General features: G+C 39.3%; 1 protein-coding gene across 3 annotated transcripts in view; it reads left to right on the forward strand.

The window, feature by feature from the left end:
* LOC140232574 (uncharacterized) overlaps positions 1–27360 on the forward strand; it is a 103790-nt gene that overhangs the window by 68827 nt on the left and 7603 nt on the right. For 2 of the 3 annotated variants that reach the window (XM_072312668.1, XM_072312669.1), the window contains exon 1: positions 21430–21676. The exons of the other annotated variant lie outside the window; for it this stretch is intronic. In XM_072312668.1, the coding sequence (XP_072168769.1) occupies positions 21493–21676 (184 nt within the window). In that variant the 5' untranslated portion in view covers positions 21430–21492. Of the gene's footprint in view, positions 1–21429; positions 21677–27360 lie in introns of those variants that run through there. 3 annotated transcript variants of the gene reach the window in all.

Below are 27360 nucleotides of genomic sequence, written 5' to 3' on the forward strand. Positions count from 1 at the left end.
GTACGATTTCTTCCATTTTATATCACTTTATCCGTTCCCTTTATACTTTGAAGTATTTGACGTAATTCTTTCAAGTGTCTCGCACTGCTATTTTCGTAACGGCGATTTCTCCGCTTTGCTGCAATACTTTTTCGAATCGAAGCGACGAAGTTTGATACCAGCCTCTGTAGTGTGTGTAGTGTGCCGTGTGTTGTCTTTTCTAAATATTTGTGTTGTTGGGAGGTGTTGATACTTTGTATTTGTTATTTATTTTTCTTAATGTTGATAGGAAAAGGCTAAAATGGTCTTAAGTGATGTGTGATGGTGATGATGATAACTATGCTGGTGTAAAAAGACGGCTTACTGTGAATGCTGAGCGTACGGGCCGTTCGTTCCATTTTACTTTCCCTCTTATTCTTCTTTCCCCCTTACTCTTCTTTTCCTTTCCAAGAATGATAAAAAAAAAGAAATTACATACACCTCACAACAAAATAGAACCATGTGCTACCAACCTTCGTAAAGTTAAATCTAAATGTTCAATATCAGCAAAGAATAAGGGGAAAGCACGAATGACAATAAATTAGAGCGAAGAGATTGTTTTACATGCAGTCTCTTCGGCTCGAAGAAACTTGACACCCCACCCCTCTCCCCTTGTGGAAATTTCCACAAAAGCAGGTGCCACACCCAGGTGCGTGCCAGACGGAAGAATGCGCGCACTGGAATAAACAGCGTGTAAATATCATGGAAATATCGATCAAAGAACCAGCTCATTAGTTGAATTAAAGGAATCATTGCAAAGATATCGTGATTCTATAGCCTTTCTTTTGGCGCATAGTAGGAAACATCAAACAGTCGAATATAATGTACTTGATCGAATATCTTATGTTCCCTGAACAATAAAAAAAGATCGATTAATCAGTCAATTAAAAATGCAACTGAGCCAGAAATACTTAAAAGGTCTCGTGTGCCCAGAGAAATTGACTACGAGTAGGTTCAATGAGATGCAGTCATCACCTGGTTAGACAACAAAATCATGACAATTAATTTCAGTTCACGCTCATGATAACTGCTTATTACTATCAAAGTTTTGGCTATCAACATTTGTTCGTAGGTGTTTTTTGTTTGTTTTGTATGTTTTTCCTCGTGAAAGACGTAATGATTTCTTCGTATCGAACGTAGACTGCATGTTTACCGTTTATCCAAACAGTAGGCGCCTAGGCGTACTTTCTGAATATATTCAGAAATTTCTATCAACATTTTAAATATATTACAAGACTCCCAAATACCAGTTGAAAAAAATTAAGAAATCGAATTTTTTAGATATGAACAAAAAACAAAAAAAAAATGCGTAGGAAAAAACCACTTCAACCTCGAATGACTTCGAATTTCTCTAAACCGTTCCCTAGTTCATGGACATCCCATAGAAACGCGTGTTTTGATATACACGTTGCTATGGCAAACTATCTAGTTTCGCGAAACTACTTGTATAATACGGCCTGGCCACAGTAATTTTTTCCGTAACCTCCCGCCTCCCCTTCCCCGATTCGAAAACAGCTTGATTGAAGCCCCTGCCTATTTAAACACGAACCTTATTAAACCCAAGTTAGGTACATGGTTTATATGGCTAGTGTTTAAATAGAATTTACTATTTTAAGTTAATGCAGGTTTTAATAGACTCTCAGTAATGTTAGTTCCATAATCGTTTGTATGTGTTTTGGGGCCTGGCCTCTGCCATGCCTCGCCTTCTGTATACGTATGTACGCGTGTACTGTATGTATACATGTACCACATGGTCGACATCACGCACGTGGTTTTGCTGCAGGTTCCACGGTCGACGGTCGATGCTACCATGGAGCTAGGTAGCTCCATGATGCTACACTACAGTGAATGCGATTGAAGGATAGCGAGCTTCGCGATGCCGCGGGCTGTATGTGATGATTTTAATCACAAATCGTGTTTGGTAGTGTGGTTTTGGAGCAAATTTGTACTCAAACTTTCTGAAAAGACCTTTAGTCTGACATCAGATAGAAAAAGAAGACATACGAGAATGAAGTGAGTATCAGTATGTTATAATAAAACTGATTGAAAATTGTGTCATTTTCGCGTTTCCAGGAGCCGCGGTGAATTCGGCCGACTCGCGATCGCGAGTTTGTTTTATTCTGTTACGGAGGGATACCATGCCCCATGCAAGAAGCCTCGCAAAATTACATGACGGTCCCATTAACGAACCTTTTGACACACTCTGGTTAAATGACCGACTATGACGCACATAATGGGTCAGTATTGTGACGGACATTTTGCTCCCGTGACGGCACCACGCGTCATCAAATTGGTGGTACTTGACGCGACCATGACGCACATTTCCCGGGGGTCAAGAGGTGCGTCATACAAATGACAGCTGCATTAGACAGAGTAATTGTTAACAAAGGACAGATAGATTTAAAAAAGAGAGAAAGATTGGATAGAGGCCTGTACACACATGCCATTCTTTGAAAACCAAGGGCTTGGGGCGCATCAAGGGGGAATTTGACCAAGCAAAAATGGTCACTTTGTGGCCAAGTGATGAGAATTAAAGATAGGAATTGTGCTGAATGTCCTTTGGCTACATGTTGTGATAAGCAAGAGATTTGATGCTTTTACAAAGCAATATCACAGAGATTTAAAAAGATGAGAAGGAGAGAAAAAAAGAGGCAGAAAGAATAAATTGTTCTGCACCCCTCCCCCCCCCCCCCCCCAAAATCACTGGCTGGCTGGTCTGCTTGCCGTTGACCTTGTTGGAGGCCAAAGCGTGGCATGACCAAACCTTCTCCACCTGATCTCTTCATCTTTCTCCTTTACAGGCCAGCGTCTGCCCTGCCCCGCCCTGCCAGCTCTCTCTCGTGTCTGGCCGTAATTGAATGGTCACACTCCCAGGGGGGACATTGTACTAGAGTGGATTCTGCTTGATGAGTCCTTAGATGTATTGGAAGGGGGGGGGGGGTGTGAGGGTGGAGGGGAAGAGGGTGGAAGGGAAGGCCAGGGGATGGACCTGATGAGGTAGTGACAAAGAATAGACAAAACTCTCAATAGACACAGCTGCATGCTAGTCTCTGAACCAAGGAGCTAAGGCCATCTCGTTTTAATCAGAATACCTTCATACATCATTTTTTTGTGACTAGTGTGTCATAGCCTCAATTTAGGTCATGACTATATTGACCGAACTGATTATGCAGTAAATTTAAATATAGAATTTGATTGTGCTGCCATAAGTTGTCACAACTACACAATTTTTTGCAGACCATGTAATAATGTAGATATGAGTAACCAACATTTAGTGACAATATCATATTTGTAATTTATTTTTCTGCATTATTTAGAAGAAAAATGATACTCTTTACCACTGAGTATTGATATAGGAAGGCTTGATTACATCATTAATGTAAGTGATATTTTCCAGACCAGTGTGAAATCAGAGAACCCTACCAGTCTTCCTTTCCTCTGAATATTTTTCCCATGGTGTGAAGAGTGTTTAGAAGAGGAAGGAAATTGAACTCCTTAAAGTCCAGCCAGCGCCTGGAGATTGAAAACTGACCACTGAAATATTTGTGTTTCCCTGAGAAGAAACAGACTAAAATCTGTTATGTCATGGCTGCATTCATGTCTTTAAGCCTGAAGAATGTATCTATGTAGTCAGAAACCAAGATGATGCAAATCAGAAATCAAGCAATTCTCGTTTGTAGTATTGTGGGTCAACACTTCAGCCACACAGGTTTTTTTTTTTTTTTTTTTTTTTTCCAATTTGAACCCAAGACACATTTTCAAACTGGTATGTGCTATCTAGTATAAGTGATGTCGTGACAGGCTCTTGTAAAATGATACCACATGATATAGCTTTTAATATCCTCACACACAATTTAACTCACACCCATCTATTGGTCTATTTGAGCAGTGTCTATGAAAGCAGTGCCAAACAACTCTGTCATTGCGCAATACAAACAGACTTGCACACTCCTAGACTTTAAGCTTCATCCATGTTTGTTTTGTGATATTTGTGTAGGGCCATAATTACCTTGGTAAGTTGTCTGGAGGTGACCAGACGTAGACATATTAGATCTCAACTACTACCTTGCCAGTCTGCCTGTATATTTGGTGCATGAGTGCTAAATTTGAGATCAGAGGATGAATGTGGTTGGAGGAGTAGGAGCAATTAAGAAATGTCAAACAAGCATGTGTGGGAAAGTATTGTTTTATATTTCTTTATTTGTGTATTTTTCTAAGCAAGAGTGTCTTGCTCATACTGGGGCTTCCTTCATAAAGAGGAACAAGACTGGGTAGAATCTGTATGCGACTTAAAACCTCACACAAAACCTGACACAAAAAGTGGGGGTCTTGTATGGCTTACTTCACTGACAGGTGAATGAGAGAGGAATTTGTTTGTTTGTTTGTTGGTGTAAGTGTTAATGGGTTAAAGGAGTGTGGTATAACTTTTTAGAGAAGTGAAATTATGAGGAAATGTTGCCATCATATCGTAGCAAATGATTATCTATTTATAAATCAAGGAGGAAATAACCATTCCTTGAATTTGTGTATTAAGGTCCCATACTAGAGCGTATCGAGTCAGCAAATGCCCAACAAATTTGAAAATGTGAAGATATGTTTGTATCCATTGCTAATACTAGAATAGATTGTGACATGTTTGACATTCTGTGTAGCCTATTTACCTGCAATATTTGTAGGGATTCGCAGAGATAACTAGAGCCAACTTTTTAAATTTTGACCTTATTCAAAACATGGAAATGTTTCTTCATATTTTTTAATTTATTGGGCATTCATTGGCTCGATGCTCTCTAGTGTGTTACTGCCTTTAAATGTATTGAATGAAGTTAGACTATCTTTAAAAGTAGCAAACGGCTTGATAAGCTTGTATGCTTTGTGTGTAGTTATGACATAATGATATTCTTTCTGTGTTGCTAATGGAAAGTGATGATATGTGAGAGACAGTTGGATGGCTTTCTGATGTTCATTTGGTATTCAGCTGTGTGAGTGATGTTGGCTCTTTTCCTGTCAGGACTATGCCCTTTCTTTGTGTGAGATGAATAAAGTGTGAATTAAAGTGATGAAAGCTTTGTCCAGCACTGACCATCAGAAGGGGGATTGGTCATGAATCATGCATCGGTCACTTACTACTATCCCATAGCTATGGCCTACTGAATTTTGTTTGTTCGGCCGGTCAGTGCTGTTCTGCATTATTCATCTGGTCAAATTATTACTGGAGTAGTGGAAATGCAAATTAGCGTCCCTCTAGCAGGGGCCAGTTGGTCACCTTACCTGCCTGCCTGCCTGACTCCAGCCTCCATTCATTCTTTTTTCCTCTTCCCTTTTAGTCCATTTTCTGTTCTGTTCTCTCTTCCCATCCGTTTCTTATACCCCTCTCTTTCTTTCTCTCTCTCTGCCAATTATGGTCTGGCCAAGCTTGCCCAAAGACAGGCACAAACCCCTACAGACATGGCCAAATGCAAATGGTCAGTCTGCAAATGGTCAGTCTACCTATCCAAGGAAGCTGCCAGCCAGACAAATGAGAGGTCAGTTTGTCTGGCTGGCTGCTACCCGGTTTTCATTGAGAACAGTTCCAATAGCAAATGTGCGACTACTGCTAGCTTTTGTGGAGCATGCAGTAGGATTTATTCAAAGGAGAGTGTACCTGGAAGAGAAATTTACATCATGTGATTGCAATGGAACAACTGGAACAGAGTAGTGAAAATGAAGAAGTTGAAATTTTCATTGCAAAAGACAGACCTTTTAGAAATCTCATTTGTCAATCTTATTCATTTCTGTTGTCAAAGGACAGCATGATAAGTTGTTCAACCACATGAACATTGTATATCTTGCAAAACTGTCAAAACTATTTTTTTTTTTCGTTTGAAAGATGTCCCCATCTCCTTATGTTTCATCATGACTGCTTATAATATATGTTGCAGATGTAGGGCTTATTCATGTCTGCCAGAACAAAAAATTTAATCTTCCAAATCAAATTGAGGTCTAATGTATGTATTTGACAAATATGTTATGTATCTTACACAATTAACATTACAACTGATCAATAATTGCCATTCATCAACAGAAATTAACACCAATCATCATTTGCAGTAAAAAGAAATATCTTTTCATGGGAATCAAATATGCACAACCAAAATTAGTCATATAAACACACATAATCATATGAAGGATGCAGTGTTTGAGGATTTAGTCACGTCTACAGCTTTTGTCTCCCTTGCTTTGACTCTACTCAGGCCTATTCCAGTGTGACCATCTTGTCTTTTCAGGTATGATTTTTTTTTTTTCATGTCTACAATATCTGCTTCCTTTTCTAGTAACCATTACACTCTGTTATCCCTGAAATCTGCAGATATCTTATTCTTTGTGTCCATTCATATTGGGATCGTCCAAAGTTCCCCTCTCATATTTCATTCTTTTGTTGTGAAATTTTCAGCTGTTTCACTGACCACTGATTTTGTTGCCAATATTCATTATTGCTTAGTAGCTTCCTTCTAGATGAGAAGAAATGTCCTTGATATGAAACTATGATATATGTACTTTTTCTTACACAAAGAATGGTATGAAAGCGTTATTGTCCAAATTCTGCCTTGCGCAATGGATCATGGACATCTGGTGTAAAAAGGGTCGGCACATAAATGCGCCGGCCTGCCTGGCTTTTGTGATCTCTTTTTCCCCCTTCCCTTCTCTCTTATTCGCTGGCTAAAATTCAGAGGCTGAGAGCTTGGTCATGACTCATTACCCAGCCAGCTTGCACCCTTGTGCTTGACCACTACTGGCCACTCACTACTGACCGCTGCAATAGTCTTCATATTTCTAGCCCGCGTGGCCATTATACGGAAGGAGTAAGAGCTGCCTCTTCACAGCGTTGGGTCATAGAGGAAATTGCCTTCAGGCGTGGTGAGATGGGATACTACCCCCATTATCTCCCACTGCTCTATGGAAATCATATCTCTGAGAATCAAAGTTGCATTATATTTAAAGATCTAAATATCTGCTTGTCATTGCTAGTGTATTTCATGTGAGTTGGAGGAAAGAGCTGTATCACTACCAGACTAGTTCTCTGGTCCGGTGACCTTTGGTTGGGGTGAAGGCCAGCTGGATGCCTGGTGATGCCAGCTCTTTGGAAAACCTTGGAATTTTGACCTTATCTCTGCCTCTCATCAGGAAAACTAAATAGAAAAAACAACAATTAATAGATCTTTTGTAATGATCATCAACTGGAAGATTTACTGTTGGCAAGGTGGTCAACTGGACTGTCTGTTCAATAGACTATCACAGGGCTAGTTATTTTAGAAATGAATGGTATAAATGATAAGTGTAGAGAGTGTTGGACAAAGAAAGGCAGCTGGTGAAATATGAACATACAGGATAGAGGAAAGGAGAGAGAGAGAGAGACAGATTGAGAAAGGCAGGGGACAGAGAGGGAGGGGTCAGTATGGACTGGCCTTATCTGAAGTTAATAAGCCGCTGTGTAGAAGAAAGTGAGGGGGTGGGGGGGGGGTAGGGATTAACAATGCCCTGGCTGAGGTTCAACTAGGTTCATGGTCTGTGTGTCCAGTGTCTGGCCGCAGTTTGTCCTCAGTGCATACTGGCCAGAATTCATTGCTGGTGGTAACCATGTTACTGGCTGTCACCTGATCACGTGACTACCGGTCAGGCTATGATGGTCAAGCTAGCCTTTTCATCGTCCACCTCCTGTGTCCGTCTCCTCTCTCTCTTCTCTCTGGGCAAGCTTCTCTCTCTGAACAAAGACACATACTCCAGGAGGAGGAGGCTGTGACCAGAAGTCCTTTCTATCAAGGATACACCATACAGGTTGGAATGCCTCTTTGTTTTCTTTTAAAATCTCATTCTTTGCATTGCTGAATTGATGAAATTTCATTTATGGTTGCAGGGTAAGTGCCCTTCACTTCTTTGTTTCGGAGGTGTGCTATGTTTTGTTTGCCAGGTAGTATCCCAGATTTTCACCTCATCAGAGAGAGGCTCAAGGCAGCCTTGAAAGACTTTTGTCCTGGGTGCATAGTAAGACTTGGTTTATGGTCGCAACCTTGCAAGGCCTTGACGTAGGATAGTTTAACCCTTTGAGGATGAGTCCCAAGTATACTCGGGCAAGTTTTTATGGGAAATGCGTGTTGTAGCAAAATCAGCCTGTCCTCAATGGGTTAATCTGTAAGGTAGTAGGAGGATGTACTGAGTGAACTCTTGAGGTAAACTTGCCTTGAATTGTGGAGGGTTTCTGATAAGGCTACTACTATACAGGGCAAGATAAGCTTTCCATGTACTCACTTTTCGTTCAAGTGTGGCATTTTGGTCATGAGGTCTGTTATGAAGATTTATCAGGATCAGTGGAAAGTGTAATACTGTTTTGTCAACAGTGAACTCCAGAAATTCTCTGTGAATAAACTTTATCCTCACCCTGTCAGTGCTGAAATCACAGTTATGATTGCCTTAGCAGGGGAAGGAATTCAAGTCAATCTGGGGACTATGATGAAAACAATTTCTGGAAAAAAAAGAGATTATGGAATATGAAGTCTTTTTCTCTTTGGGTAGTGCTGCCACCTGATTTGATGTGAGTCCACACAAGTGGGATAAATGGTCCTTTGCTTCCACTGAAGTGGCAAGGTCAGGATGGGGTTAATGGTCTGCTCTTTATGGCACATCCAGAGATGGCAAGAAATTTCTGAACTTTCCTCTGGGGGGTAAAGGCAGTCATCTATGGTGGTGTTGGGAGGAAAAAATAACAAGAAAATCTTGATCCAGCTCCCTCCATCTGCTCTCGGTGGGTAGCTGAGGTGTATTGTGTTCCACACTATGAGCAAGAGGGCACAGTCTGATTAATTGAATCTATTCATTCATGTCTTGCTACTGTACAGTTATCTTACTGTCTTTTATTAGTTTGAAAGAATTTATATAATGAAAAAGAAACATAAACAGGGTTTATCTAAGCTTTGATTCTCTGACCCTACACCCCTGTCACCTGAATACCTGTGATGAAAGTGTCATCTTCAACCATTCTTGACTAACTTTATTTGGTTCTCCATGGGTTTGGCTCTAAGCAGTGAGAGACTAGCAATGGAGGCAGCTACTTGCCGAGACGCTCTGAAGCAAATCACATGAATACCAGGAGGTGTCTTGGCTATCAATCAACCCGTCCAAGTGTGATTGAAAACATGAATTTGGAAATTCATCATAATCAGTTCTTGCTGAGCCGTGACCAAAATGTGAGGTTGAATGTCATCAGCTCACAATTAGGAGAATCCGGGGAAGGTGGGGTATGGGAAGTGTGCTGGAGGAGAGATGGCAGACAGAGAAAAGAGACCTGTTTAAGATGGGGACATTATTTTAACATCATGCTTCCCCCTTGTCTTTTCTCTTCATGGTCTGATTGAAAATAAAAAAGTGGATTGACATACATAATGATCATATTCACATTGGAGGTTGATTGGATGTGAGGGTCTTTCACTTCAATACACAGGAATGCGCTGGCAAGCCTGGTAGTGTGTCAAGGAATGGGAGCTTGGTCACACTTCTCAGAATCATTACAAATAAAATACAAGGAGAACTTGTGCACAGAAAAGGGGGAAACCAATTGGAAATTCATAAATGTTTTGGTGAGAAGAGGGAGGCAAGACTGATATAAAATGAAGCTTCGTTGAAAGAGAGTAGTAGTGTGTAGCAGAAATAATTCTGGCTAGACTATGATTGTAGTCAATTGTTGTCTGTCTTTTCATCTGTTGGGAGAGTTGCTTTCACTGGAGCAATTAGAGCAACAATTTAGTCAGTCATATCTTGACACGGTATTGAATCATTGTATGCACAAGTAGATCATTGCTGTCGGTGTTCTGTGACATAGTACCCATGTTGTTACCATTGGCCTAGTGCTGAAGTCAACCATGCAATCAAAGTAAAAGGACAGATGGCCAGCCCATGAACTTTTCATTGAGGAGCGAGTTACAAGTCAACATAGACATGATGTTTGACCAAACATAGCACAATTCTACCATTTTGCAGCTGCCTTGCAGCTATAGTTGCAATGCTTTCAGGGTAAAATTGTATCCAACAGAAATGGTAATTATTTGTCAAGCTGTGCATGATGTCTTTTTCATTTAGAACTCAGCATGCATGGAGGCAATTCAAGGTTGGGATTGAATGATCATATGAATTTATAAGACGCTAAAGACAATGTACATCACTCCAGTCTGAGTGTGTGTATATTTGTCTGTGTGTATATTTGTCTGTGTGTATATTTGTCTGTGTGTATGCAAGGATTATCTCTTGTATCTTTCTCTCTATCTAGCTTTAAGGTCAAGATGTAAAGATGGAGCATAGATTATCTGATTTGTCTTTGTGTAATGCTACTTAAAAAAAGTTTTATTGCATAGAATATCTAACATTATTTCGTGGACAACATGAAGTGATTATCAGCTAGGCAATCTTCAAGGATATTCAGTCTAGGTCTTTAAAACACAGTGTATTCTAGTTTGGTGGGAGGACAGGAGTGATAAACTACAACACCTATATTTTGTGTTGACATAGTTAGCCCTTTGGGAGAAATCTTGTGTGTGTAACAGTGATTCTGACAAGAATAGGGGAAGCTGAAGAGTTTATTGACCCCAGTCTCTGTTTTGCTTTCTCTTTCTCTAGAGGGATCCTTCCGTGTTTTGTCAATTGTTATGTCTGAGAAACTGCATTTCAGATTTCACAACAAAAGCAGGTTTTCTGTGTCAGTATCAGTGTGAACATGGGCATTTGGTAATAAATCAAAGACAAAACTTGACCAGTTTGGATGTGCATAAGTTTTTTTCTTGTATGTGGTCCTCAGTGAGCTTGAGTTGTAGAGTACAAACAAGTTTTTAATTTTGTTCTATGATGCTTTTTCCCTGCTGTGAGTGCATTACTGTTCTATGACTTCACATTGCAAGTGCAATTTCCCTCTGTATCTGTGTTGACTTTGATAAAAAGTTCAGTCAAATTGGTCTAGTATTTGTAAGATTTGGACATGAAATAAAATAGTTCTGGGATTCTAAAGTTATAAAATGAATATCATTGTGTTTCTGACCTGTCACTCATTAAGCCATTGGTCTTGAGGATGCCCACCATGTTTGACATGACATTGTTTCATTTCATTCTGCTGATAATCATTTCTCTGTTGTACTGTAAATGTAATATATTTCGCGAGTCTAAATTTTTGTGAATCGAGACTTCCCGATGATTTCGTGAATGGTTAAATTCGCGATTTTGGAGTCCTGTACTGAATGGAGAATGTGTACGTGTACATCACATTCATATCAAGATCAGAGTCAATATTTTCGCGTGTTTTTAATTTCATGAATAGCAGCTGACTCGCGAAATTCATGAAAATAAAAACCTCGCGAAATATTTGGCATATACAGTAGTAGGATGCAGCAGCTTGAAGTCTCACTGTATTCCAGTGACATTGTTCAAATGGGGGATTCGTTGATTTGGAAGTGGCAAGTTAGAACAACACAGTATTTCATCTTAAATTAATCAGTTTATTCTAAGCACTGTGTTGTGCTAAGTGTTTTTATAAGAGTTGAGATGCATGTAAATTATTCATGAGAGGCTGTGCATCCATAGCATCTGGCCATCATCTTTGAAACTTACCTGCCCAGACATCTTTTAGTTTTTGTTTTTTTTGTTGTTGTTTTTTTTCGTATCAGTTGGAGGCAGAGGTACTGGTAGTTTAAGTTAAAGAACAAGGAGAATGAACTGTACAGACTTTGCTTTAAAAAGACACCACACAAACTTGTGTATCTTCACGACTGGCTCCAAGGCAAACTGTTTACAGATAGAAGTATGCTGTGATATTGGTACTCCTATCTGAAGCATGGAATGAGAAACATGTAGAAAGATGTAGTAGCAAAGTAAAGTTATGTTGAAGGTTGTGTGAACCACAGCTAAACATGTTAGTTTATAATAAAGGCAAGAATTGTCTGGACCAGACAGTGTATCTTGCTTGGTGTTGCAATCAATCATATTCGCCATCTTTGAAGTGAGGAGTTCTGCTGCGTTTTGGCACATGAATTGGCCGTTGTTTGCCACAAAGTGACACGCTTTCTATCACATATCCGAAGGTTATACAACATCCTGATGTCCCCGAGGAATCGTCAAGTTTTTCTGTCATCATGACAAGCACACTTGTGCTTTACCCCAACCCAGTGGTGTTTCCTCTCCCATCAAACATTCTCCCTTACTGCTGATGTTCACAGTCACTTGTGACAAAGGCAGGAAGGATAAAGCCACCGCTTTCAATGGAAGTATGTTGATGGATTTGAATGTAACGTGATGTATCCCCCCCCCCCCCAACATCAGCAAACGATCACCTCCCCCTTTCAGAAGAGGAATGAGTTCATGTCTGACCGTTCTCCTTTCCTCGCTTGTATCACCAAGCTGGGTAGGAAGTATATCAAATAAGACATTATTACATTTGCATCGCCTTTATACACCCAACATGATCACATAAACCATATACGCATTAATTTTCACATCACAGACACACACATCTGTATTGTACACACACAGTTAAATACATCAAACTTTTACCTCAAACCACATTTTATAGCCTTGTTTATTATATTAATTTCTAATTGGATTCATTTAACCTTCAGGGGTACCATCACACTTATGTGGTCGCATTGTAGTTGCTAAGTGCATGGTAATGCCCACATCAGGTAAAGTAGGATTTCACATGCTGACTTACATTAAAGAACTGCAGCCATTGTGATGTAATATCAATTTTTGCTGTACATGAAGTGATAACGTATGCATAATTACTTGTATTTATGTTTTCAGTCTGACCCTGAAGAGACTGTGTGCATTGACAATTGTAGCGCAAAAAAAGGAAACACACAAAAAAAAAACACACACACAAAAAAACAACAAACAAACAGATTTCCGTGCTCTGCAGTAAAATAAAATAAAAGACAAACAGCCAATGGAGGCATTGTGCTGTGTAGTTGAGCATTTCATGTAACTAAGATACCAGTGCTTTCCTTATTTGTTATGCCTTGATGTAGATTATCCTCATTTGTCAAATGCCAGCTAAATATGATAAATAATGATATTATAATCGTGTTTAGAGAAATAAGACCCTTAAAAGTAGCCAGGATATGAATAGTAAGATTGTTGTTCTGGGTAGGGACATCTGACAAAGTTTATCACCTGCAGGTTGGTTACTAATGATGGCAGACATCTTGAGCATGTCAGGGTGGAAAACTGTAGATAAGTTGTCTGTTTTTGATTAAATGGCTAACCCATGCATGCAAGTGGACATCAATTAAAGATTAACTGAATATATTTCTAACCTCATTCTACCATTGGATGATAATAAGTAAACGAGAGTGAGAATATGTTGTAAAGTAAGTCTGAGGCTGTAGGATGTACACCTGACTGGTGATTTGTTAAGAAAGCAGGGCAAGCATTCATTTAACATAAATCTATAGTAGTGATGGAGTTTGTGACTAGAGTCCTTTAATCCTTGCCTGGGAGGGGAGCTGGCATCATGGCCCAGATCTATGATGCACTTATCCCATCCCTTAATCAGATCACGACTCATCAACATTAGAGAATGGTAAATGTATTTGTAATAGTGCCCATGGAGATTTTGCACCAATCTCGAATCTGGCTGTGTTAACAAACAAGGAGGGGGAGAGAGAGACGTGATTACAAAATGGAGCTATGATGGGACTTTACTCTTTTTGTGGGAAAGGGGGGGGGGGGGGTGTGGAAACATCCCTGATGCACTGCCTTTGCACTTTATAGGTTAATTGGCCAAGCGAGGGCACTGTACATGTTATTTCATTTTCATGTTGTACCTAAACTAGATTGTGATCACATTTTCATTTTAGTTTTGTTGTTTTGTGTGTATGTATTTTTTTTTTTTTTTTTTTAGTGGGGGTAGGGATAGTAGCGTTCTGTAGAATTATACAGATATCCTGGCTATAAAAGAGGTAGCACTAGATAGATTGATAAAAAAAAAAAAAGATTGTCAGAGTGAATAAAAGCATCATGGGTGTCTGTGAAGGGGTGGGTATCCTAGATTCAAAGAGGGGTAGTCATAGCATTTATGTTAACGGGAATTATTTTCTTTGCAATATGAGCAGATTAAATCGAGAAGTGTAGGTACTCCCAAAGTTTATATTTGATTGATGGTGGGGTTATGAAGACTTGCAAGTTGTTATAAGTACATTAAAATCCAAAATTAGCTGGTGGATTATGTATGATTTGAGTATTTTCAGGGATATAATTTCTCTACCTGTGATTGTAGACAGTAGTCAATATTGTCTGTTTCTTGTACATAGAACAATTCTGTTGATACATCTGTCAGTACTGTGGGGAAAGAAAGATGAATTACATCACAGATGTTATAATCAAATTCAAATATAGGAGGTTATTGTTTCATTTTTAGTAGACCTTTGGACTGTAATATATCTAAGACAATATTACCTCCAAACAGGTTTGTGTATTTGAAATTGTTGACATACACAAATTACAGCTTGGAAAAAAAGAAGTAAAATGATGAGTTTTGACAGAGGTATAACACTGAATATCAGCTAGCCATCCATCATGGCACGGTGCTAGAGTCATGAGGTAGCATTCCTTGTCAATGGGTACATTTCATTTGGTGTGGGTGTCAAACAATACCAGATGCTGTCTGCATGGATTTTGAAATTACTGTATTTGCCGGCAATAAGGCCGCACTGTTGTTTCACAGAAATAAAATGATAAACTTGGGATGTAGCTTATACACCAACACGATCAAATCATAGTCTTCCAACCCAGTGAATCACCTTCTTAACCAATATGTGTAATCATGTATGGAATTATGCAATATGCCAATGAGCAACTTGATGTTTTACATTGAATCAATCAATCTTACAGACATTTTAATTTTTTTATGTCATTACCTACTAATTGTTGTTGTTTCTGTGTCACTCGGGGAGGAGTAAACCAAAGTTTAAGACACATAGTGTAGCACACACACACAAAAAAATTGTAGCTTTTTATAGCCATCGCAGCTAAAGATGACAATAACCTGCGCTATCTCATGCAATACTCAGCTTTGGGATAGCAAACTTTACGCCGTGTGTGAATAAAAACACACACATGCACGCTCTTTTTCATACAAGTTTTATTCTCAAGTTTGACACATCAACAGTTTGCTCACACTTGATTATTCTTCACATTCTTCACATACACAATCATTCTAAAAAATTCTGACAAGGAGCTTGCATTATTCAGTTTGTACCTCTAAAATTTAACATACACAGAAAAAGAAAGAATTGAATCATGCAAAACTAGTCAGAAATACAAATGAAATTTGTTGTCACGCTTAAGAAAAATTTTAATCCTTCTGCATATTTTTTGTGTGTGTGCTAAAGTCAATATGCAGCTTATATGGAGGTGCGACCTTCTTGCAGTGAATATAGTAAAAAAAAAAAATGATGATAGCATTGTGTAAGAGTGAAGACGCACAACTCTTGATATGTGTGGTTAAGAATGAATAATGGTGAGGAAATGTGATATTAGTGACATTTCATGGACAATGTAAATGCTTCTGCCCAGGAGTACTGATCAATAAGACAACATTGCAAACATATTTGGTATTCAAGCAATCATATATTTGAAAATATTTCTCCAGTATTTCTCCAAAATACTACTAAATGGTTTGCCTACCTGTCTCTTGAGTTCATGCAGAATGAACCCATTCTTAGGATGATGTTTCTTGCATAAAAAAAGGGGGAAAAAATTGCAACTTTGGAATTCATCATACACCATCACATTAAAACATTTTTTTAGACTTTTAAACATCATTTCTGTATGAGCTCTGGCCTCTAATGTTGTAGGGTAGAAGTGAGTAGGGTGATATGAAAATATTTTCTGCTGCCGTTGTCACAATAATTCCACTTTTAGGAGAAAATAAAAATAAATGAGGAAGAAGATTGGATGGAGAAAGATTACCTTTTGACTACTGAACTTGAAAAGGAGATTTTTTTTTCCCCCTTGGGAAAAAAAAAAGTTATGAGATGCTAGGTGATATGAGTGTTACTTTGTGCTTTCTTAAGACAGGCTGTTTGAAGGAGGAGCCTTGTATGCAAGGAGACTAATTCTACTGGTATTGGAGAGTTGGAGACATGTCTCAGTCCCACATGTAGGTTTAGGAGTAGAGCAGCATCTGTGCTCGAATATATGATGTATGCAACTGTTGGATGTATGTGGGTCCCCCCCCCCCTCTTTTCACAAGGCAGGATACGAGTCGGACAGCTAACTTCCCTCTCAGACAATGTTGGTCTGGAGTTGATCCTGGTTGGTTTCTGGGTTCTCTCCATCACTCCCCCCAACTTACATAGCCTTAGTTATCTAAATAATGAATTCATGGTATACAGGATGTCCTAGTCAGTAGTCCCTGAGATCCGCCTATCCGTCCTTGCTACGAGCCTTGTGGTAGATGACATACATCATTATATATCTCATTTCCTTCTTCAACAATAGGGCATTGTTACCTAGAAAATGTCCTATGGTATTTACTGCAATTTTCGTAATTCTGTGTTAAAGTGTAGATGATCTAATGTGCCATTGTGAGAAGTCATCTTTGTTCCTCTTTTGCAAAGTTTTCTTTTCATATATATATATATATAGTCAAAGAGAGTGAGATACCCCTCAACCCCTTTTTATCTACTATCATCATTTCTTTTTTGACTACATAACTATCAGTGACTACTGGTTATTGCCCTTTTTCATCATAGCGAAATTGAATTAGCAGCATCTAATGTTAAGGGTTCAGTGTAACAAAATCTAAACAAAATTACAGGTCATTAACCTCTTTCTTTCTTCAAAAGTGGATGTTGTCCTTGCCATGTTGAAAAGAGAGTCAAAATACATGATAAGATGTATCTGCACTCCACTGGACTTCTTAAGTGTACAGTAGACTTTTCCTGAGTCAAAGTCTGGGGGATTATAAAGTTCTTCAAGTTCAGCGATATTTGATTCCGACAAGACTTGATTTATTTCTTAGACTCTGACTGACTGGTTTTCATTCTGTACCAAACCAGACATGTAGGCCTACAGGACAGAAAAGGAGTGAGTTTATTGGAGTTGTATGATGGTTGATATAGCATGTCACATGCTTACGTTGAAAGATTTTCAGAGAGATGATTTCACGATCAAGTCAGCATCAGCCAAATGAAGTGCCATTCTCATTGCAAGAATATCGAGATTTGGATCACGATAATAAAAGATACAGATTCTTCATTTGCACTGTCAAAAATTGCAAAACTTGAGTTGCGAGTCTTTGCTGAGGAGCTGACCTGTGCATGTACATGAATAATGGTATGCTTAATACATCACAATGCCAATTAGGTAACCGTAGGCGCCATAGTTGGTAAAACTAGCAAGGAGCGACATGCGCGGTGCATTATGGGATATGAAATTTCAAAAAATTTTTGCAGTCACTGTTCTCAGTGAACAACTTCGTGTCTATAATATTTGCAAAAAATCACACCATAATATTGACATTTGAATCTCAACATAAATCTCGCAAAATAGTGCATTGTTTCTGTTCACACTGTAAAAACTTCAAAATTTGGGTTGCCATCCTGATTGCGACTTTTTGAAGGCAGTCAGAGTGATACTAATGTGTTAAAGGTAACTGGTTTGATTTATGAGAATGAATTGTAGTACATTTCAAGTGAAAGGTTTTTATGCCTCCGCCACGAAGTGGTGCCGGAGGCATTATGTTTTCGGGTTGTCCGTCCGTCCGTCCGTCCGTCCGTCCTTCCGTCCGTCCGTCCGTCCGTCCGTCCGTCCGTCCGTCCTTCCGTCCGTCCGTAATGAATTTTGTGGACAAGGTAACTATCGAAACCTGTTGAGGTATCCTAATGAAACTTGGCATGTATGTGTATTAGGGGGTGAAGTTGTGCCTATCAACTTTTGGGTGCACATGCTCAAGGTCAAAGGTCAAAAGGTCAAGGTCAAATACATAAAATTTCACTATTTCCAACATATCTATTGAATGCCTGAAGATGTTTTCTTGAAACTTAGTGTATACATGTATTACCCAATTAAGATTCTCTGGTGAAAGTTTGGGTCATGAGGTCAAAGGTCAAAGGTCAAAAGGTCAGAGTCAAATACATAAAATTTCACTATTTCCACCATATCTATTGAATGCCTGAAGAGATTTTCTTGAAACTTAGTGTATACATGTATTACCCAATTAAGATTCTCTGGTGAAAGTTTGGGTCATGAGGTCAAAGGTCAAAGGTCAAAAGGTCAGGGTCAAATACATTAAATTTCACTATTTCCACCATATCTATTGAATGCCTGAAGATATTTTCTTGAAACTTAGTGTATACATGTATTACCCAATTAAGATTCTCTGGTGAAAGTTTGGGTCATGAGGTCAAAGGTCAAAAGGTCAAGTAAAAATATTAAAACTTCTTTTTTTTCTCCCTACCTTGGAAAATTGTTCAAGGTATCTTCATGGAACATAGTATATACATGTACTGACTGGAAGTGATTATCTAGAGAATGTAGGGTTCATGGGGTCAAAGGTCAAGTGAAAGACTTCAAAATTTTACTATTACCCTCATATTTATGCAATGCCAGCAGGGTTATTTTTTTACACTTGGTGTATGCGTGTGTAACCTAATAGAAATTCTCTGGAAAGTTTTTTTTTTCTCTCTTTTTGCCTCAAAGGTCAAAAGGTCAAAGATCAAGTGAAAGTGCTGAACTAACTTTTTCCTCCATATCTCGGAAGTGGCTCAAGTTACCTTGAAACTTAGTACATATTATGCATGTTCTACCTGAAAGTAATTATCTTATGAATTTTAGGGTCAAGGGCCAGATGAAAATGGTAACAATTTACTATTCAATTCAGAAATTGCACTTTTTCTCCACACCTGTACCTTGAAAATTAATCAATGCCTAAATGTATGAATGGGTCAAAGTCAAGTTAAAGTCCTTAAATCCCTAGATACATGCTCTCTTATTCATCCAATTAAACCTACGTCAAGGAAGGTGAACATTCAACACATTTGTGACAAACTTGTCATTCCAATATTTTGCCAATTTTGTGGAAATGTAATCACACAGTGTCCACATGTACTATCTAGACCTATTGGGAAAATCATGCATTATGGCGGAGGCATACCAGTCGCCAAAGCGACATTTCTAGTTTTAATCTGATATTTGACCATGTAACTTCAGCTGAAAGTCTTTATATGTGACTTCATAGGAAAATTTCAGGGGGTTTTATCTTCTTTTCTTTGAAGATGGAGATATTTGGCTTTTGTTGACTTGGACCTATGTAGAGTTTAGATCCCATCTTTTATTGCCACTAAGCAGGCCACACTGTATTACAAAAGGTTATCAATAAAATATAGGAGTTGGATCACAGTGGTATTGTTTCATATAGGCCTAAGCATTCTCCTTTTATCTATCAGTAAACAGGGGTGAAAATTACAAAGACTGTTCATATTTAATTCCATCATTAATTTCCTTTTTCTTTTAAAGGTGAGATTAGTAGATCCAGATAAGAAATGTTTGCTAATTATTAAAGGAATAAAATTCTATTTGTGGAAAAATTTTTTACATATATAATACGTGTACATATTATACTCAGATTTGTTTTTTCTGCCCTCTCTGTCATGAGGAAGCTTGAGTGTTGTGGCAGGGTGTTCCCTTCTACAAGGAACCTGCCCCAGGTTTCAGCCAGTCCATTTAGCACTCTATTTAGTCTCAGCGCCAAACCATGATTTATGAGCCTGCATACATCAAGCACAGCCGGTAGAGAAAGACAAGCAAATATCCTCTCACACGGCCGCAGTATCTGCCACTACCCATAATTTCTCAGGCTCCAGCACATAACAACACCACAAAATCAATTTTAGCAAAGCATGCCTCTCCTTCTGCACAAGAAAGGAGCCGAGGGGGAAAAAGTGAAGACATAGAAAGCGATGATAAAGTAGTAGTCGATACAGATACAATGTGCTTATTAGTGCAGAGATAATTAAAGTATCTCACACCTAAGTCTTCTGTCCCATGTGTCATGGCAAGCTCACGATCAAACACTGTGTCTTTGCTAAGCAAGCCGTCTGTCTCAGAGCTCACCAAGGTCTTTCTCCTATGAAGTTGGAGGAGCTATGCTCCCTCCTCCCCCCCCCCCCCCACCATCTGCCTTAGCCGTGTCCCTTCCCTCACAGCTGAGCTGTCCTGACATCACATTAAAGTAATTAGTAGGAGCTAGACAAGAGAAGTGCATTGGAACGAGTCTTGTACAACTTCCTCTTTACAATTTCCTCCTAATGCCAGTCCAGTCTCACAGGGAGAGAATGAGACTTCATGTTCAATTTATGGGAAGAATCCTTAGGTAAAAATATTACAAAAATATCATTATTCATAGATTTTAGCCCCTCCTCCATTCTGAGTGTGCATTTATGATCGTAATATATGATCCTCTAGTCTTAAGTCGTGCTCTTCTAGGATTTCCGTGGGAGTGTTGCAGAAAGATGGTCAGATTCGCAGGCGCTGTCATCAGCCTGCTACACTGTGGCTTTAAGGCCGTCTAGGGGGCATTACTGTGAGTTGATAGCTGGATTGCTAATAGTTCCTGTCGTCATTTACAGGCAATTAAAATGTCTGACAACACGAGGGGAACTTCCCCCCTCAAAAACTGTCCGCAAAAAGACATAGAGGGAGGGAGAGAAGGGGAAGGGATACGGGTGCGCACACACATGCACATCATTCGCATTCACGCATCAACACACACAGACTATGCACACACAGACAGACACAGGAACCAACCACACACATCACATGATGTGGTTTAAAGGGAAGCATTAGCAACTCTTCCTCGGCTGGAAGTGGTCTTGTCTATCAGTAGGCAGGTAACTCACAACTAGGCAGCCAATGGCAGCTCACGATAGAAGCTCTGATCAGCCAATAAATGGCCATCAAAGAGAATTTTGTGTGAGAAGAGAGTGAGTAAGAGATAGAGAGACAGAGACAGAGAAAAGAAGAGAAAAAGAGAGAGAGAGAGAGAGAAGGAAATACGGTGTGGTAATTGGCCGTGTGCCTGTCACGACTATAAGCGGGCTTATAATAATCCTTCTCTGATATAATCACACTATTGTGGCCGAGGACATTCGTGTACACAATACGTACACACGTCTGGCCTGACTCCACAAGGGAAAGACAGGCAATGCGGAAGGCTTAGTACACTGTCTGTCTGTCTGAGGAGAGAGGGAAGAAGAGGAAGAGAGAGAGGGAGAGAGAGAACAGCCTGTGGAGTGCACATAGCTCAGACATGGTTGGTGATGAGTACACACAGACGAGGCTACCAGACATACACACACTCTGCAGCCTAGCAGTCAGGGCACAGGCAGCCGTGGGGGGAGTGTACGTGAGCGGTGAGACAAGTTCACCTTCCTCTCAATTCCGGCTTTATAGCTTGTTGTCCTAATGACAAAACACATACGCATACATTCTCCAGGAGTCGGTCGTATCACGCTGCCGTCGCTGCCACCCAAGCCAACAACACGGCCAGTGCCTGGTGTGTGTGCCCAACGCGCCGTCGTCTTCGTGGCTGCCAGCATCGCTTCTCCTTTTTCTCTGTCTGTGCTCCCTGACTTTACGCGCAAACAATGTACGTATGTTGTAATAACAGTTGTATATCATGTTCTCAGAGTTCTCGGCTGATCGCTGTTCTTTCCCAGACAGATCTGCATAGTTGGATAGAAGTCGTCATTGGATGAGAACGCCTCTCGCCTTCTCCTGCCTTGTCACTCCCTGTGCCTTGCCTTATGGAATTTGTTGGAGTTTTAGCATTTTTCACTCACAGCTGATCAGATGAGTGCTCTTCAGGTTGAGTGTGATCTTAGCTCTAGTCTGAATGGATCATTAATGCTCGTATATATTATCACAAGTCTGAGTGCTTTATGCGTTTGTTTGGGCTACCCCTCTGGGAGACCTATTTACATCACTGGGTATGTATTTCCAGTTCTTGTGTTGTGTGGATGGAAAGAGGAGAATATGAGGTGTAAACTTTTGTAACATGATATATTACCTCCTTGTCATTCATGAACTGTGAGAGATTTTTAGTGTCGGTGACGCACGAGGGGCATTCAGTATATACCCTCTATTGATTGTCTCTGTGCAAGTCAAACTTCATTGTCAGATATATTCCTTCATGTTTAGTGTAGATGTAGTATGTTGGCAATGTCTGTACAGACACATAAAGCTAGACAAGAGTCTTATGACACGTAATTAATCGAACCCAATCTACTGGGACTGTCTGGCGTGTACAGACAGCCCTCAAGTGCCTTTGCCCTTTGCGCTTGTTATTACTGAGCAAATATTTGATTTTCCTTGTGGTACAAAGAGATGTGGAATGAACAAGTGGCTGGGGAGAGAAAGAAGAAATGTTATCAAAAACTACTTCACTTAACCTACTTTTATGATAGCAGCTCTCAGACAGCCGTAGTTACATTGTTGTACCTATAGTAGCCTGGCTCCTTTGATTAGGGACAAAGTCTGGAATGGTTGGGACTGTTAGTGTCTCAGGGCCATAACTGTGTCTCATATACTTCAACAGAGATGAGAATGATAGGGAAGGGGAGTCTGTAAGAAGACCAAACTTCATCATCGTGATGTTATCATAGTTTGTCTGATGAGAGTCAGTTATAAAATGACATCCTCATTAAGGCTGGGTCGTGCCACCGCTCTCAAAAGACGCGAGATGTTGTGGAGCACTGAGTTCAAGCAAAGTTCTCCAAGACACTCAGTTTTCAAGCCGTAACTATGTTGTAGCATCTATTAAAAGACCTACTGTAGCAGCATGGGGATACCATGCAATGGAAAGCTGGTCTGACTCGGATATAATCAGACATGCATGTAACGAATTGTGTACGGCTTTATCACTGATCTCTTTGAGAGTACTCGCACAGCAGAAGAATCTTGACTGAACGTTACTGATATGCTTTGATGCATATTCGCTGACGAGCAATTCTGTTTTGGCAGTCCTGTGCTGGTTGTGGTTTTCAAATGTACCACGATGAGCGGCAAATAAAAATTGATTCAAACCAGCTAATCTTATGTCGCTATGCTACCGAGTCTGTAATTCTGAGGGTGAAGTTAAAGAGTGTTTTGACTGTCAGTTTAGCAAAAGATGATATTTTATTGTGGTAACTTGTGCGTAGTGGCAGCTTTGACTTGATTATTATTTATGAAAAAAGGCCCTTCATGAGTACATTATTTTAATGAGATAGTGTATGTGGTTGTATTCTACTGTAAATCCAGAAACATTCATGGCATGAAGTTTTCACGCATTGTCATGGGCATTTAATGCATTGTGTAGACAAAACCTTTCGCTAGCATTTTACTTTTTTGAACGTTGGCTCTTTGCGAAATTTGCAAGTTGCATGCACATGAAAATTTCTGGTTGTGCAGTATTCTGTAATGAAACACTCGGTCACTTCAAAATTATATATTCAACTCCTTTTCACAGCATACATTTATGGTAAAGTAATCTTTTAGATTTATAATAGTCAGTGGAACATTGCAAAGATGTGTTATCATACTGAGTAGCATGTTGTTACCATCATTTTATTTTTCTCTTACATTCTGCATGAAGAGTGTGTCCATTTCTCTCTTAGCAGTTAAATTAGGCCACCCCCTTTACAGGGGACAAAACTGGATGATGATGATGATAATAGTGCCTCCACTGTGTCAGATGTAAGACATACAATGTATTGTCATTCCGCAGTATCATACTATAAAACATGATATATTTCAGCAGCATGAAACTTGCGTGAGTTGGAGCCAACTGCCTTTTTTTCACAGCATGAAATTTTCGCAAAGTGCTTCTGGCATTCAATGCATATAGTGTAGACAAGAGCCATCGCATGCATTTTAATTTTGCGAATCTTGGCTCTCATGAAATTCGTGAAATTAAAATGCATGTGAACATTCCTCGTTGTACAGTATGCTACATTTGTGACATTATTTTGGCTTCATGTTAAGTATTTAAAGTACCGGTCTATTTTTTTGTGAGCGACAAGGGAAGATAGCATGCGTGGCTAGACTTTTCAAGCTTCCTTGACGTTTTTTTTTGCTAATATCTGAGAAAAGTGTTTTATGAATTCCCACAGATGGCTGTCTTGACCATCATATTTTCGTAGAATAGAAGTGAGTTCAAAGAATTCTGTTCTGATCAAAAATAGAATAAAAAGTAAATAAAAGTCATATGTTTTTTTGTCATTACACTTGACTTATCTTTCAAGATAATTTCACAGTTCATGAATTCCCCCAAAACTAGGTGACTGACTTAAGTTTCCTCTCTTTGGTTTATTTGATAAACAATTTTTTATCAGTGGTTTTGTCTGACCTTTGACAAAACTGTAAATATTGATCAGACAAGTATGGATGAAAGGTCAAAGGGAACAAAGAATCGCTGAGATACAAATGGTTTTAAAGTCCAAATGTGATTTAGAGAGAAGTTCCAGGAAACGATTGCAAAATGAAAGAATTCTTCTTTTGTATAATGCTTGTATGAAATGAGATATCTATTTACAAGTGTGCAAGTAATAGGTAGATAAGAACATGCTTGAATATAATAATTTTGTTGAACATGTATGTGGATTTAAAGATATGAGATAATCTGTGATGTCCCACATGTTGGTGTATTTTAGCGTGCATGGTCTTAAAAACTGAACTTTGTATATACTTTTTTAGGAAGGGCATGGTTGCAAATTGTAGGATATATGTGGAATTGCCTTATCAATCACACAGAACCCAATGATATTTGTTTTTTCTTGAAATACTTGCTTGGCATTCAAACAAGTCTTGCATTTTAAGAAAAGAAATTTGATTCCATTAAATGAGAATCTACATCACTGCATGTTTCCATTTGTGTTTAAGGATAATAAAAGTTTGTTTTATTTTGTTTTAAATCTGCAATGAGGACAAACTTGATATATTTTGACATTTGATGAGACTGACTCCTTTGAAGAGGCTATTCACAGGCTTTCTGAGACCATACAGCTATTGATCATCACCTAAGAATGGCAAAGGACTGTCCTGTCTGTAATATCTTTTATTTAGTATTTACACTCTGACACAGTTGTCATGTCTGACTTGTAATTTATTCATATATGAAGGAAATCAGTTTTTTTCTGTCATTTCCGCAAGTCTATGTAGAAGTCTGTCAGAAAGTTACGTGGGCCATAGTTCGTTCAGATGACATATTTTAGAACAAGCATTGTTGGGCTCATCTTGTGTCTGGAATGTTATTCATGACATACAATATAATATCATAACAAGCTTGAACAATGTGTCCTAGAACCTGCCACAATAAAAGCTGCATAGCTGCAGCATGCTGTTTATCAGGCGGATGCATAGCTAACGTCATGGGGATGTTGCTCTACTCACATGTTTTGTTTTTTTATGAACCAGACACAAGGTGACCGTGAACTGTCTGTCTACACAAACAACTATTTCTTCCTCCCTCTCCTGCTGTTGCTTTCAGGTTTTTTTTTTCCCTCTCTGCCAGCGTTCCTAGTCATGATTCAGAGGACTTTTTTTTCTCTCTTTCTGATCAATTCTGTCTGTCTCTGTGTCTGTTATTCTGCCTCTGTGTGTCTGGCTATGTGGGGGATTCTATGCTGCTATGGAAAGCAGTTGTGAACCAGTGAGGGGATTGTAGATTTCACCATGAATGCCATAGGAGAGAAATAACCCCATGTCTCTCTATCCAGCTAATCTGTTGCGTACGTGGTGCTGAGATTAAAACAGTCAGTCTGGTTGGATTGGTTGCGGTTTGAAGACAGCTGAAGGAAGGGCATATTCACTCCCCCCAAATTCTGTGACAGAGCTAGAGGTTGTTTGATAGTCCCGTCAGACATCACTGTGAGAAATGGCAATGAAAGATGACGAGATGTCATGGAATGGAATCTTGTCATGTGACTTCATGTTTGATTTACTCAGGAATGTATGATTGCAAACTAAAGAAGTTCAGTGAGGTGTGTTTTGCCTCACTGTGATCATGTGTTTTTAGACACATTTATGTAAAATTATCACATTCTAGCCAGAAAACAATTTTACAAAGCCTTGCATTACAGTTGGCTGGTACCCCACCTGTATCAAAATAATAACTTCTTCAATCAAGACTGTATTCATGGCTTCTGCATCAATTTTGAGTGTATGCTCAACAGTATAGTGTTCAGAAATATATTTGTTGTTCAAGTAAATGTCAAGTTTGTGTGGAGGGACTTCATCAAATTGGCAATGTGGACAGGACTGTAAAGTCCTGCTATAGCTGATGTCTTATGTTTTACAGATGTAGACATTATTTTCAAGATTACAGACAGTGCCCCAGTTTAGATTGAGTGGTGATTATGAATAAGTTACGTGCCAGGCTTCTTAAAATTTATTGAAAAGCACAACATCTCCTTTTACTTGATCGAGCTAATTAACTTTTTTTCTTTGTTGGTTGAATTCACTCTGGTTCATGCTCAGGAGTTGGTTTTATAGGAGTCCCTGTGATTCCAATATTGTGATTAGTATTTCAAGTAGGAGTGATTGCAGTGTGTGTAGCAGTCATTACAGTGATAGTTGCCATGGTTATTGTCTGGCTGTTGCCATGGTAACTGCAGGTAACGTGAGTTTTACATGATGATGATGTGTAGTATGAAGCAGGGCAGAAAATGCCTCGGATTCCCAAGGTACACCAGAATTTCTGGCAAGTTTGACCCCTAATTATCAGGTTACTTCTTGTAAGAAACAATTCTTCACTTGAATCCATGTAAATTACTCACTGGCAGAATGTACATAGCCTTTTGCCAAGGCCCTCTCACTGTATGGTGGTGAACGAATAGGGGCGAACGAAGTGAGTTCAGCTGAGTGCAAGAGCCTTTAGAGATCTGATTCACATCCTTATGTTAGCCCTTTGAATTACCGTTTTTTGCTCCCTGATTTCTGGAGCAAAGATCGACCTGTCTACGTGTCTGTCTGCCCGAGCCCAATTTGCATACGGTGAATGCATGCCACTGACCTCCACTGGTGGTCAGTAATGCATGCGAACAGGCCAGAACGCCAAGACACAGGATGTCAGCAGCGCGCCATTCCATTGGTCGACCGGAACCCATTAATATGAATTATCAGTAGGGTTCATGTGGTCATGAATAATAAGATCTCAAAAGGTCCTTGGGCTGTTGCACTCGACTGGGCTCGCTTTACACGCCTATTTTAACCATCATACAGTGAGAGGGGCCTTGTCAAAAGGCTAATGTAACCAGACTTTTCTGTATTATTATTAACTGGCTTTTATTCAGT

This window comes from Diadema setosum, chromosome 9, assembly GCF_964275005.1.
Source record: "Diadema setosum chromosome 9, eeDiaSeto1, whole genome shotgun sequence".
NCBI classification, from domain to species: domain Eukaryota; kingdom Metazoa; phylum Echinodermata; class Echinoidea; order Diadematoida; family Diadematidae; genus Diadema; species Diadema setosum.